We start from the raw sequence: 14539 nt of genomic DNA on the forward strand, positions 1-14539 counted from the left end.
GACAATGCACACGAATACGAAGGCAGAATGGTTATGCTGAATGGACGCTCTTCAGCGTCGTTTGAATCGTGGCGACAGGTAGCGACTAATGGTGAATGAAACGAAACGAGATGAAAGAGGAAAAGAGAGAGAGCGTTTTCGGGAGTGCTTCAGTGGTCGGAGTCGGTGCGCATCATCATCAGTCCAATAACGATTTTTGACGCGGACGGTTTGTGTTTATACATGTTGAGAAAATAGAAAAAAAAAACAGCTGGTGTTGCCATTGAAAAAAAAAAAAATAGTTTATTTATTTTGAAAGAATACGACAAATTCTTAATGATTTATGCAAATGAAAATGATTGTCATTGCAAATAAATAAAGGTAACTTTGCATGTCCCAAAAAATAGCCCTTTTTACCCGACTTGACCCAGTGACCCACTGGAATAACTGCGGTCACAGGAATATTTCCGAGTTCCTCAGGCCACTTCTAGAAACTAGATATTTGGGCCAGTGAACTGACAAAAAATCATTTGAATCCGTTCTCTGAGCTGGGAGAGATTCAGTATTTTTGCTTCCACTCAGGCCTATACGGGTTAAAACGTTAATTCACATATTCAGTAAAATATATCAATTGTTTTCACTTACCCCATTTACCCACTTGCCCCGCGGTACCTTACCTGATTTTTTGTTTGTGCGCGTGAACGTTTTTATTAAGTGTCTTCTACATTTTATTTCAACAAATCTATGTGCTAAAGTCACCTACACAATTGACGTTTCTATGATAGAGACTTCAAATCTATTTAATTTGTTGTTTGTCATTAACTATGTTGATTTGAAGATAAATTAAAGCTTCTGTACCCCAATTTTCAGAAAAAACAAGTCTGGAGAGTTAAACAATATTCTAAGTAATCAGTCGTTGAAATTGTCAACATTAACTGTTTTGTTCTCTATATTTTTGCTATTAATAGCAATATTGAAATCAATATTGAAAAGTCAAAGTGTAACCTTGTTTTATGTCCACCATGTACAGTATAGGACAATTGTTTTCCCATACAAAATGATCGACTTCAGATAGAATTATCTCCGTCGTTTTTCAATCGATTATTTTCATTTTTACTGAGACAAATTACTTTTTGAAATATTTGTACAATTTTTTTTGAAATGTATACAGTATTTATTAAAAGTAAAGATATTTAGGGCATTGGTAGAAAGTTTTTAAGCTGGACGCAATCCTGAGGAAGCCTAACCCTTATAAACATTACGATAGAGCTACAATACAAAATCATAAAATAATAATGTTTCCAACAGCCCGGTGGTTCTATAAGGACATAAGTCTACTACACTAGAGGAGAGGCTTAAAGCATATGAAGTGTCAGAACGAAAAGTACGTTGGGCTATAAACGATGGAGAATGCGATCAAGAATCGACGAAATATTGTTGACGAGGTTTCATCAAGATGATTATGCCAAGCCAAATATGTTATTGAGCGGAACTTGGATGTCATCAATCTGGAGAAGGAGTTTCTTTCCGATTCTAGTATAGTATCGTATCGCAACCCTTTAATTGGTAAAAAGTTTTCATCTTTTTTATTCTTCGCAATACACTGCAGTTTCTCTTTCGGTTTTCAAAATCTAGCTCCGGTGAGTAGACATTTGTAATGTTCGTTTGATTGGTTTCATTCGTGCACACGGAGCTCTACAAATCCAATATGTCTTCTTCACTTCTTCGGTTTGATCAAATGATGACTATTAAATGTTTTGCTGCTTATATGCGCGTTTCGTGTAATGGGTGTATATTGACTTAGGTGTATACCTTCAAATGTGTGTTTTTTTGTGGTTTGTAAAGTGTACGTGGTGGTGATAAATGTTCGGCTGTTGTAAGGTTTTTTAGTCGATTATTATTTCTGTTTCATGTATATGTATATAGTAATATTATACTCAATGAGGCTGGCATTTTAGTGATTGTGATTTTTCTTGGTTTCGGTCGATTTTTTCGCAATTAGTCCTATTTTAGTAGCACACAAGAAAAATTTGTTTTTATAATTATTTTTAGCGTTGGCGATTTTTTCTGAACGTTTGCGTTGATGCGTTGTGTGGGCTTCTTTTGAATATGATATAGGTAAATATGGAACACAGAGTTACTGTTTCACTACAAATAGCACGTCACGTCACGTCACGCACACGCACACTCGCACAAACAGGCATAAAACGCGTTTTACAAAATACATCTTCCCTCCGAAAAAAATGGGGAAGTGGTTTTGCCGTGCTTGCTTGGCGCCACCGTCGCCGTCGAGCAGAGTTCAGTTCTTTTAAGTACTTTCTTCTTCCTCTACGATTGTTCAACTCTTCTGGTTGTGACTTTTGTTCGCTTCATTGAAGACCGATCCACCTAAAAGCTACGTATGGTATCCTAAACACATTAACGCGGGATTCTACCCAAATAATGATAATAATAATAAGCGCCTTAAGAAACATACTATCACTGCCAAGAGAGAAGGGGGATTCTGCTTTTTGCCTTTTTCCATGTTTCTAAACATTCTAAGTTAAAATAATTTAAAGAAGATAGCACACATTTCTACATAAACCTGCAGGGCAAAAAAGCGAGACAGAGCTAATTTTTTATTACTTTAGGCTGCTACTTAGTTAAATAAAAACATATGTATATGCGCGATTCAAGCTTACTAAGGTTAATAAAATTACATTTTTACATAAATTTTGGCAAATGGCGAAATGGTATTCATACATGTATTACTTTTATGTGAGTGTAAAAACTTAGTTCGTGTTTCCTTTTGAAGTATGAAATCGTCAGCGCTGCTATTACAGTTTTATTCCTATTTAAAGTCGTTTAAAGCAATCTCGTACGCTTGAGTTGGTTCCACACACCGTTTCATCGAACTTTTAGTTTTGAATTTAAAACATAGAGGGCAGCTGAAATCTTCGATTAAAAAATTGCGGAAATCTCCACACAGTCGGAGGTCAAGTTTTCGGTTGCTGTGAAAACGTTTATTATGCACAATTTCGTTGTTTACAAATAAGAGAATAACGGTTTCCACCTTATTTTTAATTTATATTTCAGAAAACTGGAGTGGCGCCACCTATGGTTTGATACATTAATTAAAAACAACATTCAAGTAGAAAATAACTGGAGCGCCCCTCCAAAAGGTGTAAAACGTTGATTGGAAATTGAAAACAAAAAGCATAATAACAAAAACAAGAAAATAACTGTAGAATAAAATTTGAACAACTAGAGAAAACCAAAAAATACAATTATTATGTCGGCTGTCGCTTGAACTCAGACAGATAAAACATATCGACAGTCGATTTTCAAAATATAAGACACATAAAACATCCGGTAAAACAAACGAAAATTTTGCTATTTAGCCTTTCTTGCAGAACATCAAATCAAAAACATGGACAAGGGAAGGGAGGACTTGAGTGGGAGATTAGTGGTTGGTAATCAGCCGAGTAGTGTTGTGAAGAGCAGTAGATGGTCGTGTTCGTTGGCTTTCCTAGAACAAACCCCGCTCCTTTTTGAGCTTCGTTTGCTTCCAGGCTGGCAGCTGATCGAACTCGGCCTTGGTGAGACCCAGCCCCTCCGGATAGTCCTGCTCGTGGAGGTACAGCTCCAGCTTGGTCGGGTCGACTCCCTCGGGTAGCGGACGTTCCAGCAGCACCGACAGGGGATACTCCTTGCGCGACAGAAGCGACAGACTGCTGGCTATTGGCTGCGGGGCAGATTTACGGCCATCCTGGAATTTGCACGTGGGGGATAAAACAGAAAGGAAAGAATGTTGAATTAGTGATCTTGCTTTCAAGATATATATATTTTTTTAAATTAGAACTTCAATAACAGGGTTGAAAAAGGTTTAGCTCAATACAAATCGCAATTTGTTAGGTGAAACGGATATGGTATCGATGACGAAAAATTAAGTATTAAAGTAATATGTATAATAGAAAACAGATGAGAAGCTAAATCAGTCTTACTAAACAATATCAATCATGTACGCAAAGATTTAATTATCGGGTGAACATTGATTCGTTAAACATGTTTCAAGTACTGACCTGCTCTATTTTTTATGAAAGTTCTCTAAATTTAAGGTGAAGATGAATCGCTGGTGGTGCCCAAATTTTCAGCGTAAACGGATTTCTGGTTCTCCAGATTTGTGCTATTGAAATTTTTAGGTTTGGCTTCGATTCATCTTTACCTTAATAAATTGAATGTTTTCATTCGGCGCCCTCAATTGAATTTCAGGGACAATTTCTCAAATAAATTAAAATTAATGGAGGACTTTCAAACGAATTCTAATTAAATTTACTCGGATGTAGATCCTCTATCGAATCTATAGATAATAGGCTTTAGAATCTGTTAGCGTAGCCAATAGGGGACGTTCATATACCACGTGGTCATTCAAGGGTGGGGGGTTTGTCTGGCAAAAAACCACGGTTTATACAAATTTTAAATATGTCACTGACCATGCACCGCCTGGTTCCTTGAATCTCTTTGCTCAAATAATGTTAGCCCTTATGCTACTGAACAACTTTGCCGTTAGACAACTTTCGGCTCAAACAATGTTAACCCTTGTGTCGAAGACAACATTTTTATAAGTGGTCAGGCTATTGAGCAATCCGCAAAACAAAAGTTCCATGCTCACTAGTACCGCCTGGTGGCAAAATCTCAAATCTTTTGGTTCAAATAGCCCTTGTGCTACTGAACAACTATGCCGGAGACGCCATCTTTCTAAGCGGTCAGGCTACTGAGCTTTCCGCAAAAAAGGTCCATGCTCACTAGCGCCTCCTGGAGGCAAAATCTGAAATCTCTTGGCTCAAATAATGATTCTTCCATGAACTTGAAGAGATTGATCGCGCCCAAACTGTTCGCTTCGGAAACTACAAGTTAAGCAACGTAGTGTGCAACGTAGAATAAATGTAGTGAAAAGTGAAATACCCCGTTCTCTTTCTTGTTGGAAGACCAACCCCTGACCATTTCCAGGCACCCAGGAGCCCCAACAGAGATTATTCAGGAGTCTGGGAGAGATTTTCCCATAATCTGGGAAAGATTTACCCACAATATAAGAGATATTCTTCCATAATTGAAGAAAGATCTAACAACATTAAATTTTCTCACAATCTGAGAAGAAATTTTCTCTCAATCTGGAACAGATTCTTCCACAAACTTGGAGAGATTATTGCAAAACATGTGACAGATTCTCCCATAATCTAGGAGACATTCTCTCATTATCTGGGAGAGATACTGCCAAAATCTGGCAGATATTCTTCTGAATTCTAGGAGAATGCCACAATGTGGGAGATTCTTTCACAATAAGGAAGAAATTCTCCCACAGTTCTTTACTAGTATAAAACCTGGGAGAGATTCTTCTATAATATGGGAGAAATGCTCCCACTATCTAAGTGATATTGTTCTGGAGGTAATCACACAATCTGAGACTCTCCCTCAACTTGAAATAGGTTGGAGAATCTCTCCCATATTATGGGAGAATTTCTCTCATAATATATGAGAATATGAACCAAATTCTGGATGGATCTATTCCATATTATGAGAGGATATCTGCCAGGTTAAGCAAGAACCTCATCCAGGTTATGCGAAAACATCTCTCATAAATTATGAAATACTAGTCAGCATTCCTTTATGGACCAAGAGTAATTGATCTGAAACATACAGTTCCACCATCTTACCTTCTACACCCGATTCTGTTTTTGCACGGGGGATGCGTACCGTGCAAAAAAAGTTTTCAGTTCAAAATTTCAAAAACCGTGCAAAAAAAGTAACACCAATTCTCGACGTTTCATGCAAAAATAAGGTTTTGGTGAAAAATTTTGTATGGAAACTTTTTTTGCACGGCCGTGTAAAAAAAATCCGTGCAAAAACAGAATCGGGTGTATACCAGCGGATACCTTAAAATTTTGCCACTCACACAAAACTAATCAACTCACCTGTACGTTAATTTCTGCAACGTCGTCTCGCTGTTCCCAGTCGGGAAACATGGCGATGAACTCCAGCGGTTCCAATCCGGCCCAAACCACGTAGCCGTTGATTTCACTCTGTGTTCTCCACTCATCCCACTGCTGCGCTTCAGCTGTTTTCGCACCATTCCCAACAACGGCATCACGGTCACCACCAGTATCATTATCACAGACATCGGTTCCGTCGCTGGCAGTACCCGTGTTGGCAGTGGATTGTCCAGTAATGTCCACCTCATCGATGGCACCGTTACCGTTCTCGTCCGGCAGATGCGCATGCTTTTCGTTTCCGTTGCAAATCTTTTTCGACGGTTCTTCGACGACCGTGCCTTTGCCAAGCTTCGCCTGTTTTGCCTTCCAGTACGCTACGGCCGTCTCCATCGCCACTCGACGTTCGCTTTGCCATCGATTCTCACCGGAGCGGTTACTGTCGAAGCTGCTGTGGTTATCGCTACCGCTATTGCTGCCACTATCGCTTCCGGCACCGTCCTCAGTTGGCCACCAGCCTTGCCAGAGCCACAGTATGTGACCGTTGTCGATCATGAATATCGTCGGTTGACGAGCTTTGTACAGATCGTCCTGTCGGAAAGGATACGGTGACGCAAGGTCTTTGCACCGCAAATTGTATTGCAACTCCGTAGCTTCAAAATTACCATTATTGATACTGGTCAGGTTGAAAATTCGCGGTGTGTAACCAAAGTCCTGATTTGAGCCAAGCAACGAGTGGTACGAGTGACGGTTTTCGCTTCCATCGACAGCTTCAAAGAATTCATGAGTTTCCTGTCCTTCTTCAAGAGTTTTCGAACTTACAGATGAGAGACTTTCATCGAACAGCTCGGTATATCTGTTCTGGATGATGGCATTCAGTACGTTCTGACCTACCTCTCTAGCGTGAGGCACAGCTTTGCACCCGTTCCAGAGAATCACGCGACCCTTTTCGCCATTGATCAGCACCATTGTAGCACGAGAGCGTAATTGGCGTTCATGGCAAATAACTTCAGTGCACACGGTTTCTTCCGGATAGTTACCAGTGATTATGTACAAGCGCCAAGCATTACGAGGAGTCTTCTTGCTCTTGTGAATGAACATTATCTTGAACAGGCGAATGAATGCAGATGACTCCTGACCTTGGGCGACGCGAACTTGAGCACCTTTCTCCTTGTCCAGCTCTACAGTAAGAAGAGCAGCCGCGCCTTTTTCATTAGCCGGAGCGTCCTTTCCGTGCCAGCAGAAATAGGCGCAACGGTCACGTCCAACAACGGTGCTTCGATTTGAGACTTTTCCGCTAAGCTCGCGCACGGTAACGCTCACTTGGTACATCCAACGAACCGTATAACTCTCGTCTGAGTAGAAATGTCCACATGAAGGTCCTTCGATAACCTTATACTCATATTCGTCAATCTCCCACTGTGTCACTGAGATCGTGAGTACGTCAAAGTGACGCATCGTATTAGTATCGTAGTAGAAGTTTCCTCGTCCCAAACTAGAATTTTCCAGCACCAAATTCGGTTCCTCGTAAGGTTGTCCTTTGAACAACATTTCTCCGTCAACAGGCTTAATCTCCAAACTAGGAGTATCTCCCAAATTAAAGCCATCATCCTTCAATTGCACGGTAATATCTGGCCAATCGATAAACTTCTGTCGGAACAGGGTCGTTTCCATGTGCTGAGTAACCTTCGCTATCAAGCACCATTCCGGGCGAATCGAACCACTCTTCGGTACTCGCCTGGCATCTCTCTGTCTATCTCCGCTTAATTCCGTGAAATTGATCGGATTTAACTGGCACATGTCATAAGTGTACTCTTGCGAGTACAACTCCTGAGCTAGCTTGATAGCAGCCCTCTTGTCTTCGCTGGAGGCATTCTTTCCATTCCAAATGTACAACTCGCTACCGAAATCGAAGATCAAGATTTTCTTGCTGTCCAGCATGGCAATCTTAGGCGCAGCACCCCAGTACTCTTCCAATGGAATCAACCCATCATCCTCGAATTCGTAAACCTTGTTCGTTTCAATCAGACAGCTCTCAATAAGCTCATCTTCATCGGCGTGACCAGCATCGCAGACTTCCGCTTTTTGATCCTCCTGACCACGTCCAAGTAGTTTCCAAAACTCTCGCAGCTGTCGTTCGCTGCAGAATTTGCCGTCATTGATCACCGTTGCAGTAGCAGCACCGCAACCCAGATCCTTATCCCGGACGATCACGTCGCATATCTCCTTGGCCCGCGATCGCTCGATCACATTTGCAAACTGACCCATGAAAGCGAACAGTCGATCGGCGGTGACCAGCACGAAGCAGTCACCTCGGTTGATCGACCGCGCAACCGGTTCCACTAACCTGGTCTGGACGTGCCGGCGGCCCTTGACATGCAACAACATCAATGGTTTGTACGGAACGAAACTTTGGTTCAGAGGCAGACTGCTAGATTTTAGTGCGACCGATTTAAAGTCCTCCACGGAAGCCAAGCCAGCAAGCGCTTCGATGGCCAGATTGCTAGTTTTGGCGACTTTAGGGATGCGTGGCGAGTTTTGCGGTGGTTGTTGGTAGCAGGTGGGGGAAAACACGCACACACACATGAAAAAAAGAAGAGAAAACAGCGCATTCGATCGCGGGAACAAGTCCCACGGGAGATAGCGCGGGGAGAAAGGGGCGTGGTTAACAAATATGCTGTTAGACATTTTTCGATTTGGATAGCAGTAAGGTCTGGGAGGGTCACGTAAGCAGTTAGCAAATCATTCTATAATGGTACAACAGTAACGTCGATGTGTAAAATCTAGAAGCAGAGTAGTCGAAAAGTACAGGCGTTTGCGTCGAGCATAACAAGGGACAACGGCTAAATTAAAACACACACTTACTTGATTCTAGTTTGAGTCTCTTCAACTCTTTATCGGCGATACCTGTTTTGATCTCGGTGTACTCGGTCTGCAGATCGTCCCGGGCGGCCAGCTTCTTGAGTGGGTTCTTCGACATGGCACCGCGACGTCTTGGTCCCTGGACAACTTTCTTCTGCGTCAAACGTTGGCTGTCCACTTTGAGCGTGTCGAAATCTCCGATGACGACCTCCGCCGACGAACTGCTGCTACTACTGGTCTTGGTGGTGGTGAACATTGTAGCTGCTACGGTTTTCTCGACTTTGGTGAAAAAGTTGCCAAAGCTTTCGTCGTCCAGCTTTGGGATTGAAACCTTTGAACCACCGGCAGCGTGGGACTTGAGATCCCCACCGGCTTCCCCGTAGACGCCGGACGAGGGCACTCCGGGAACACTAATGCTACGCTTCATCATACTGTCCATTCCTGCTCTGTGCTGACTGAGTTGACTAGATAGTTGCTGGCCGACGGCGGCCAGGGCGGCCACTGCTGATGGTGCCCCATTCTGAAGTGGTCCGCCGGGGGTGGAGGGAGAGTACAGCGTCGACGTGGTGGTCACCGAAGACACCATCATCGAGGGACTCTTGGCAAGGCCCAGCTGAGGCGGGTTCACACTGCGGAACGCGCTCATCGGTGGCGACTGCTTCGAGTCGGATTTGATGAACGGCAACTTGGGCGACCTGGCGGCGGGCATACGGCCCGCTACGGTGAAGTTGGTGGCATCCGAGAGTTCTGTTGGAGAGTGGGAAAAAGAAAAAGATTTAGATAGGTTAGTACCGTATGTCAAATTTAGCATTTTTATTAAGTTTTATCCAGGCGTTGGACGAATGTAACTCTTATGAGAGGAATGGTTTCGATAATTAAAACTATCGGAATAGCATTGTAGAATGAAGTCGTGCGGTTTGAAATAATCAGTCCTAAATTCTAGAAGTATCCCTTCTTAGGAGTCCACAGAGCTATCAAGTCGAATAAGATTTGCCGTCTGACGATGCAATCATGTCAGCGAAACCATTGATCTCTGTACATTTCTCCTGAGATTGTTCTAAAAATTTCTCTAATGATCTCTTGTACCACTTCACTGAAGGAATTGTTTTTAAGAATATTCTATTAATTCTCGAATACTCTCTTAGGAGATACATCAATAAGTTACTTCAAGAACTTCCCCTTGAAATGTATCTTGAGTTATAATCAGAATATTTTCAGGATTTCGGGAAGGCCGAAGATTATTTAGAAATCACTACAATACATCATTAAAAAACTCCTACAAATATTAATCCAGTTGCTTCTCGAGCGACTTACAGCAATTCATAAAGATGTTTCTTTCTGAAATATATTTGGTAAATAATTTATGATTATGTCAAGAATCCTCTTCTGACAACCCGTACTAGGAAATTTTTTTCAGCGCTTTTTTGAAGAGTTTCTACAGAACATTCTGAGTAATTCCTTGAACATTTTGTCTTAGAATATCTAAAGTTTTTTTTAACAAGTTTCAGTTAAGAATTAACCTTGGGCCTACAATCACTTTAATACAGTTACTAATAACCTTTCAGCAGTACCTCTATAATAGTTTTTCGAGGAATTTATAAAGAAATTGCACCAGAGAATTCCAAGAAAATTTTCAAGAATATTGATTCTTAGAATACATAAGCAAGTTTTCCTCAAGTATTTCTTTGTGGAATTGTTTTACTTATTCGTACTCCAAACAATGTAACTAGCACAGAATAGTTTACTTTTCGGAAGTCGAAAATTCATTTGGAAATATTTAAATACTTAGTGTTAAATTGGAATATTGTTAAACATGTATATTTTAATTTCTCTAAAAATTTTCATTCTTGTGTAACATTAGAGCATTGCACATTTGTCCCAAAGCCATATCTAGGAAGACAAAAATGATTGTGCCTAAACCGTCAATTTTAGATATATGGTGTCTTCGGCAAAGTTTCTCCATATTTTTCAGACATTTTTTTCAGAGATGTGATATTAGAGTGGCCCACGTGGTTTACGAGATCAGCACGTAAACTTTTTTGCTGACGCATTTAGGACTACACAATGTTCTACAATGTTTTAGAACAACCGATTTGGAGCAACTTTGCCGAAGAACCCAAATTTCTATCTCCTATGGTTCGCGAGTTATGATTTTTTTTTATCGAAAAAGTTAGGGTGGTACTGAAAAATCAGTTTTTCTTGATAGCTTTTTATACGATAATTTCTCGCAAAAACTTTGTTTCGAGCACTTTTAGAACTTTTGATTGCGCAACTTTTTGCCGAAAAAAAACTACTACTACTACTACTACTACGATTATCGAATCAAAATATCGATACCACCGATATATTGATTCAAAATATCGATATATCGGAATATCATATGATATATTTAAATGGAGAAAAATTCAAGATTAGCAATTATTATGGCCGACATTAAAATAAATGTTTTCTGTTTATATACTTCTCAGTAAAATTTGAACGGAAAATGCTTCTTTAAATACAAAACAAATAATAATATATAGAGAAAACCCTACAATTGTTTTCCATCTATGAGATATTGTAACAATCAGGCGAGTTGTTGGGAGGTGTAAATAAGTTTTCAGTCAATTATCATTTCCTATTCCTTAGCTTTCGCAAGCATGTGGCCACGACAATTTTTGACTGTCAGAAGATGTGTCAATTTCGTCTAAGAGCCAGATTTGTCCCAAATCTTTGTCTATGGTAACGGACAGGAACCCTCATACAGCCGTCTAGAACTATACCACAATTGTTTTCCATATTGCTGTTTGCATTTGAGATGAAAATCTTGACTAAACGTCCTTCAAATGCGGTTACATGAAACAATCATAGGACACCTAGCAATGATTCTATAAATCACCGCCGCCCTAGCAAGAAAAGTCTATATATGACATCGCATTTGTTGTGAAAAATCTTACCGCGTTTTCTGTTTCCGCATTTGATATTTGCATTTCAGCAATATAAACTTAGTGACATAAGTTAGTAATCAAATACTATTTTTCCATAGCCCAAGTTTGGAGATCTGTGTCTCAGCTTTTGGTAGTCCGAATTGGATAAAATTTCAATGACGAACTACAAATAATTTTAAATTTTGTACATACTGAGATCATTTAATTTCAGACCTTTTCCAAAGAGTTTCAGAGGGTTGTCTAAACATAGAAGTAACCAAGAGATTTTTCGAGTTAATCGAAAAGCGGTAAGTTGTAATTGGTTGGTGTGGTATTCTGTAAGGTTATGTAACTTTTGAAGCTGAAAAACTTTTCCAAACAATCTAACCAACTACTAAAAAATCTCTTGGTTACTTACTTTTTTCTTTGAACAACCCTCTGAAACTCTTTGGAAAATGTCTGAAATTCAATAATACCAGTATACACAAAACTTCAGGTTATTTGTAGTTCGCCATCCAAATTTTGCATAATTTGGACTACCAGAAGCTAAGATACAGATATCACCAAACTTGGGCATTTTGTATGAAAAAACAGCCTTCAGTGACTAACCACGTCCTTACGGTTATTGTGGAAAGGTAGGATTATGAGTGTGACATCCATTGTTATAGAGACAGAGATCACATATGCATTTCCATGGTTGTCACAGGAAGGAATTTGTTAGTGGGGAGGGTTTAAAAGTTACATGGTCAGGATTCACCTTGTTAAGTGATACGATCCATGCAGTCTTAGTTCAAATAATCACCTATAAATCATTAAAAACAACGTGTTTCTATAGTAAGTCTATACTTTTAGTGTCGAATTATTTTAAAAAAATCTGTGATTACAAAAATTAGGTTTAAAATTACTTATGTATTTTGGAATGCTATTCAAACATTAACAAGAGTTTTTGTAGACACTTTTAGTGACAAACCATTCATATTTTGTTGAATAAATGCATAAAAGCAAACGAAACGTGTTTATTTTTGTACTAAAAGTCGCGTAGGTCAATACGGGCCAATAGAACCAGTCCGACCACATTCTTTTTTTCGGTTCCTAGTTGGCTAATCCCATTGATTTTTATTGGTGGCCAAAATAGGAATACCATGGCCAAATTAAGAGTATCGGAGAAACCCTGGTAATCAATAAACTGAATATTGGGCCAAAATGTTGATTTTTTTTTAAAAGACACCGGCACGTTAATGCTTCTAGTGCCCTTTGAAGGAAGCACCACACTAGACAACGTGCAACGCCCAGTGGTTCAGTCGAAATACATTTCTGACGAAAAATTTTCCAGACTAAAGCGGGGATCGAACCCACACCCCTTGACCCGATACGGCTGAACGATTGGTAGCAATAACCGCATGAATTATGGCTAATATAACGCCAATGATTTATGGCTAATATAATACCAATCCCATGATTTATGGCTAATATAATGCCAATAACACTATATGAGCCATCTACAAGAGATTGGTCTCGACTATAAGCCGTAGGTTCAGAGTAGTTGAAACTACATATAAGAAAAAAAAATTGTTTCATTCCAGTTTTTGAATCAATTCAGACGAATAAATTAATATTTCCCTATCATGTAAAGGTGTTCTACTAAACATAAAAAATTTCATCACAGACAAACAAACGTAAATAGCGCTCAATTCTAATATTTCGTAGTTGGCTAACGGCTTATTTGTGGCGCTCACATCGCATTTGTTCGACTGTTCGAGTTTGTGCACTACCGCATTCGAGTATTTGCCAAGTAGTTTTAACATTGGTTGTAAATGGTCGCATGACTATGTTTCGAATTAATAATTGTTCTAGCTGTTACGTCTATTTGTCTGTGGTTTCATGCGTATTTCCTGTTTGAAATGGTGTAACCTACAATTGCTACAACCGGTGCTTCTACCCTACTGAAGAAAATTCTCGAAATAAATATTAAAATGATTCTTAGAAAAATTTTGGCAAAATTCCTGAAATAATTTCTGAAGAATCCTCGGTGTACTTTCTGAAGAAATTGAAGACGGAATGTTTGAAGATTTTAAGAAACTCATTGATGAGTTCTAAAAAGATTTTCTCATTGTAGCTTATAGGTAAATCTTTGGCAGATTTTTTGTAACAATGCCTGACGAAATTACCGTTTTGATTCATATTACGGACAGTTTCAAATTCCGGACACTCTACTTTGTATGGGGAACATTTCACGCGAAATGTTTCAATTTTTGCTGTTCAAAAGTTCTCAATTTCAAGGCTCGTTTGAAAATTTACCGTCCGGAATATGAGGCAAAAGTGAGGAAGCGTCCGGAATAAGAATCATGAAAAGGCCACACATTTTGATTTATTTAAAATTATTGAAGTTGCGGAAGCGTATTCTTCACCCACCGTTCGAAAGTAAAGGGCTTGCGACGCTCGATAGAGCTAAGGAATCATACATAATGATTTATTTTGTATGCTCTATGCTGGGTTATATTTCCCTGAGTCCTTAAGTGTACGTAATATGAATCAAAACGGTATTGTTATTTTTGAAAAAAAAAACAAGAACAAATATCGATGAATCATTAGATGCAATTCTAGAAGAGTTACAAAAAAGTACATGTAAAAATACTTGGATGAGCTAGTGGGATGTTAGTGAAATTTCTGTAGATTTCGTTGCCCTAATTTGCAAGACTCGTCCGAAAAGCTTCTAGATGAATGTGTGTCGAAAACTTTGTAATTTGTCTCGGAAATAGAGTTGAAAATTAAAACTCTTTGACATTTTCTCAAATAATTTTTGATATCTTCATATAATGCACCACT

At 39.5% G+C, this 14539-nt stretch overlaps 1 protein-coding gene across 21 annotated transcripts in view; it reads right to left on the reverse strand.

Annotated features, from left to right (window-relative positions):
- Positions 1-1537: 1537 nt before the first annotated feature.
- Positions 1538-14539, reverse strand: part of LOC5577073 (supervillin) — a 953578-nt gene continuing 940576 nt past the window's right edge. For 18 of the 21 annotated variants that reach the window (XM_021840691.1, XM_021840690.1, XM_021840689.1 and 15 more), the window contains 3 exons: positions 8811-9554; positions 5931-8461; positions 1538-3727 (listed from right to left, as the gene is read on the reverse strand). In XM_021840691.1, the coding sequence (XP_021696383.1) occupies positions 3488-3727; positions 5931-8461; positions 8811-9554 (3515 nt within the window). In that variant the 3' untranslated portion in view covers positions 1538-3487. The remainder of the gene's footprint in view (positions 3728-5930; positions 8462-8810; positions 9555-14539) is intronic. The other 3 variants (XM_021840682.1, XM_021840694.1, XM_021840693.1) reach the window with 3 other exon arrangements.

This window comes from Aedes aegypti, chromosome 2, assembly GCF_002204515.2.
Source record: "Aedes aegypti strain LVP_AGWG chromosome 2, AaegL5.0 Primary Assembly, whole genome shotgun sequence".
NCBI classification, from domain to species: Eukaryota; Metazoa; Arthropoda; class Insecta; order Diptera; family Culicidae; genus Aedes; species Aedes aegypti.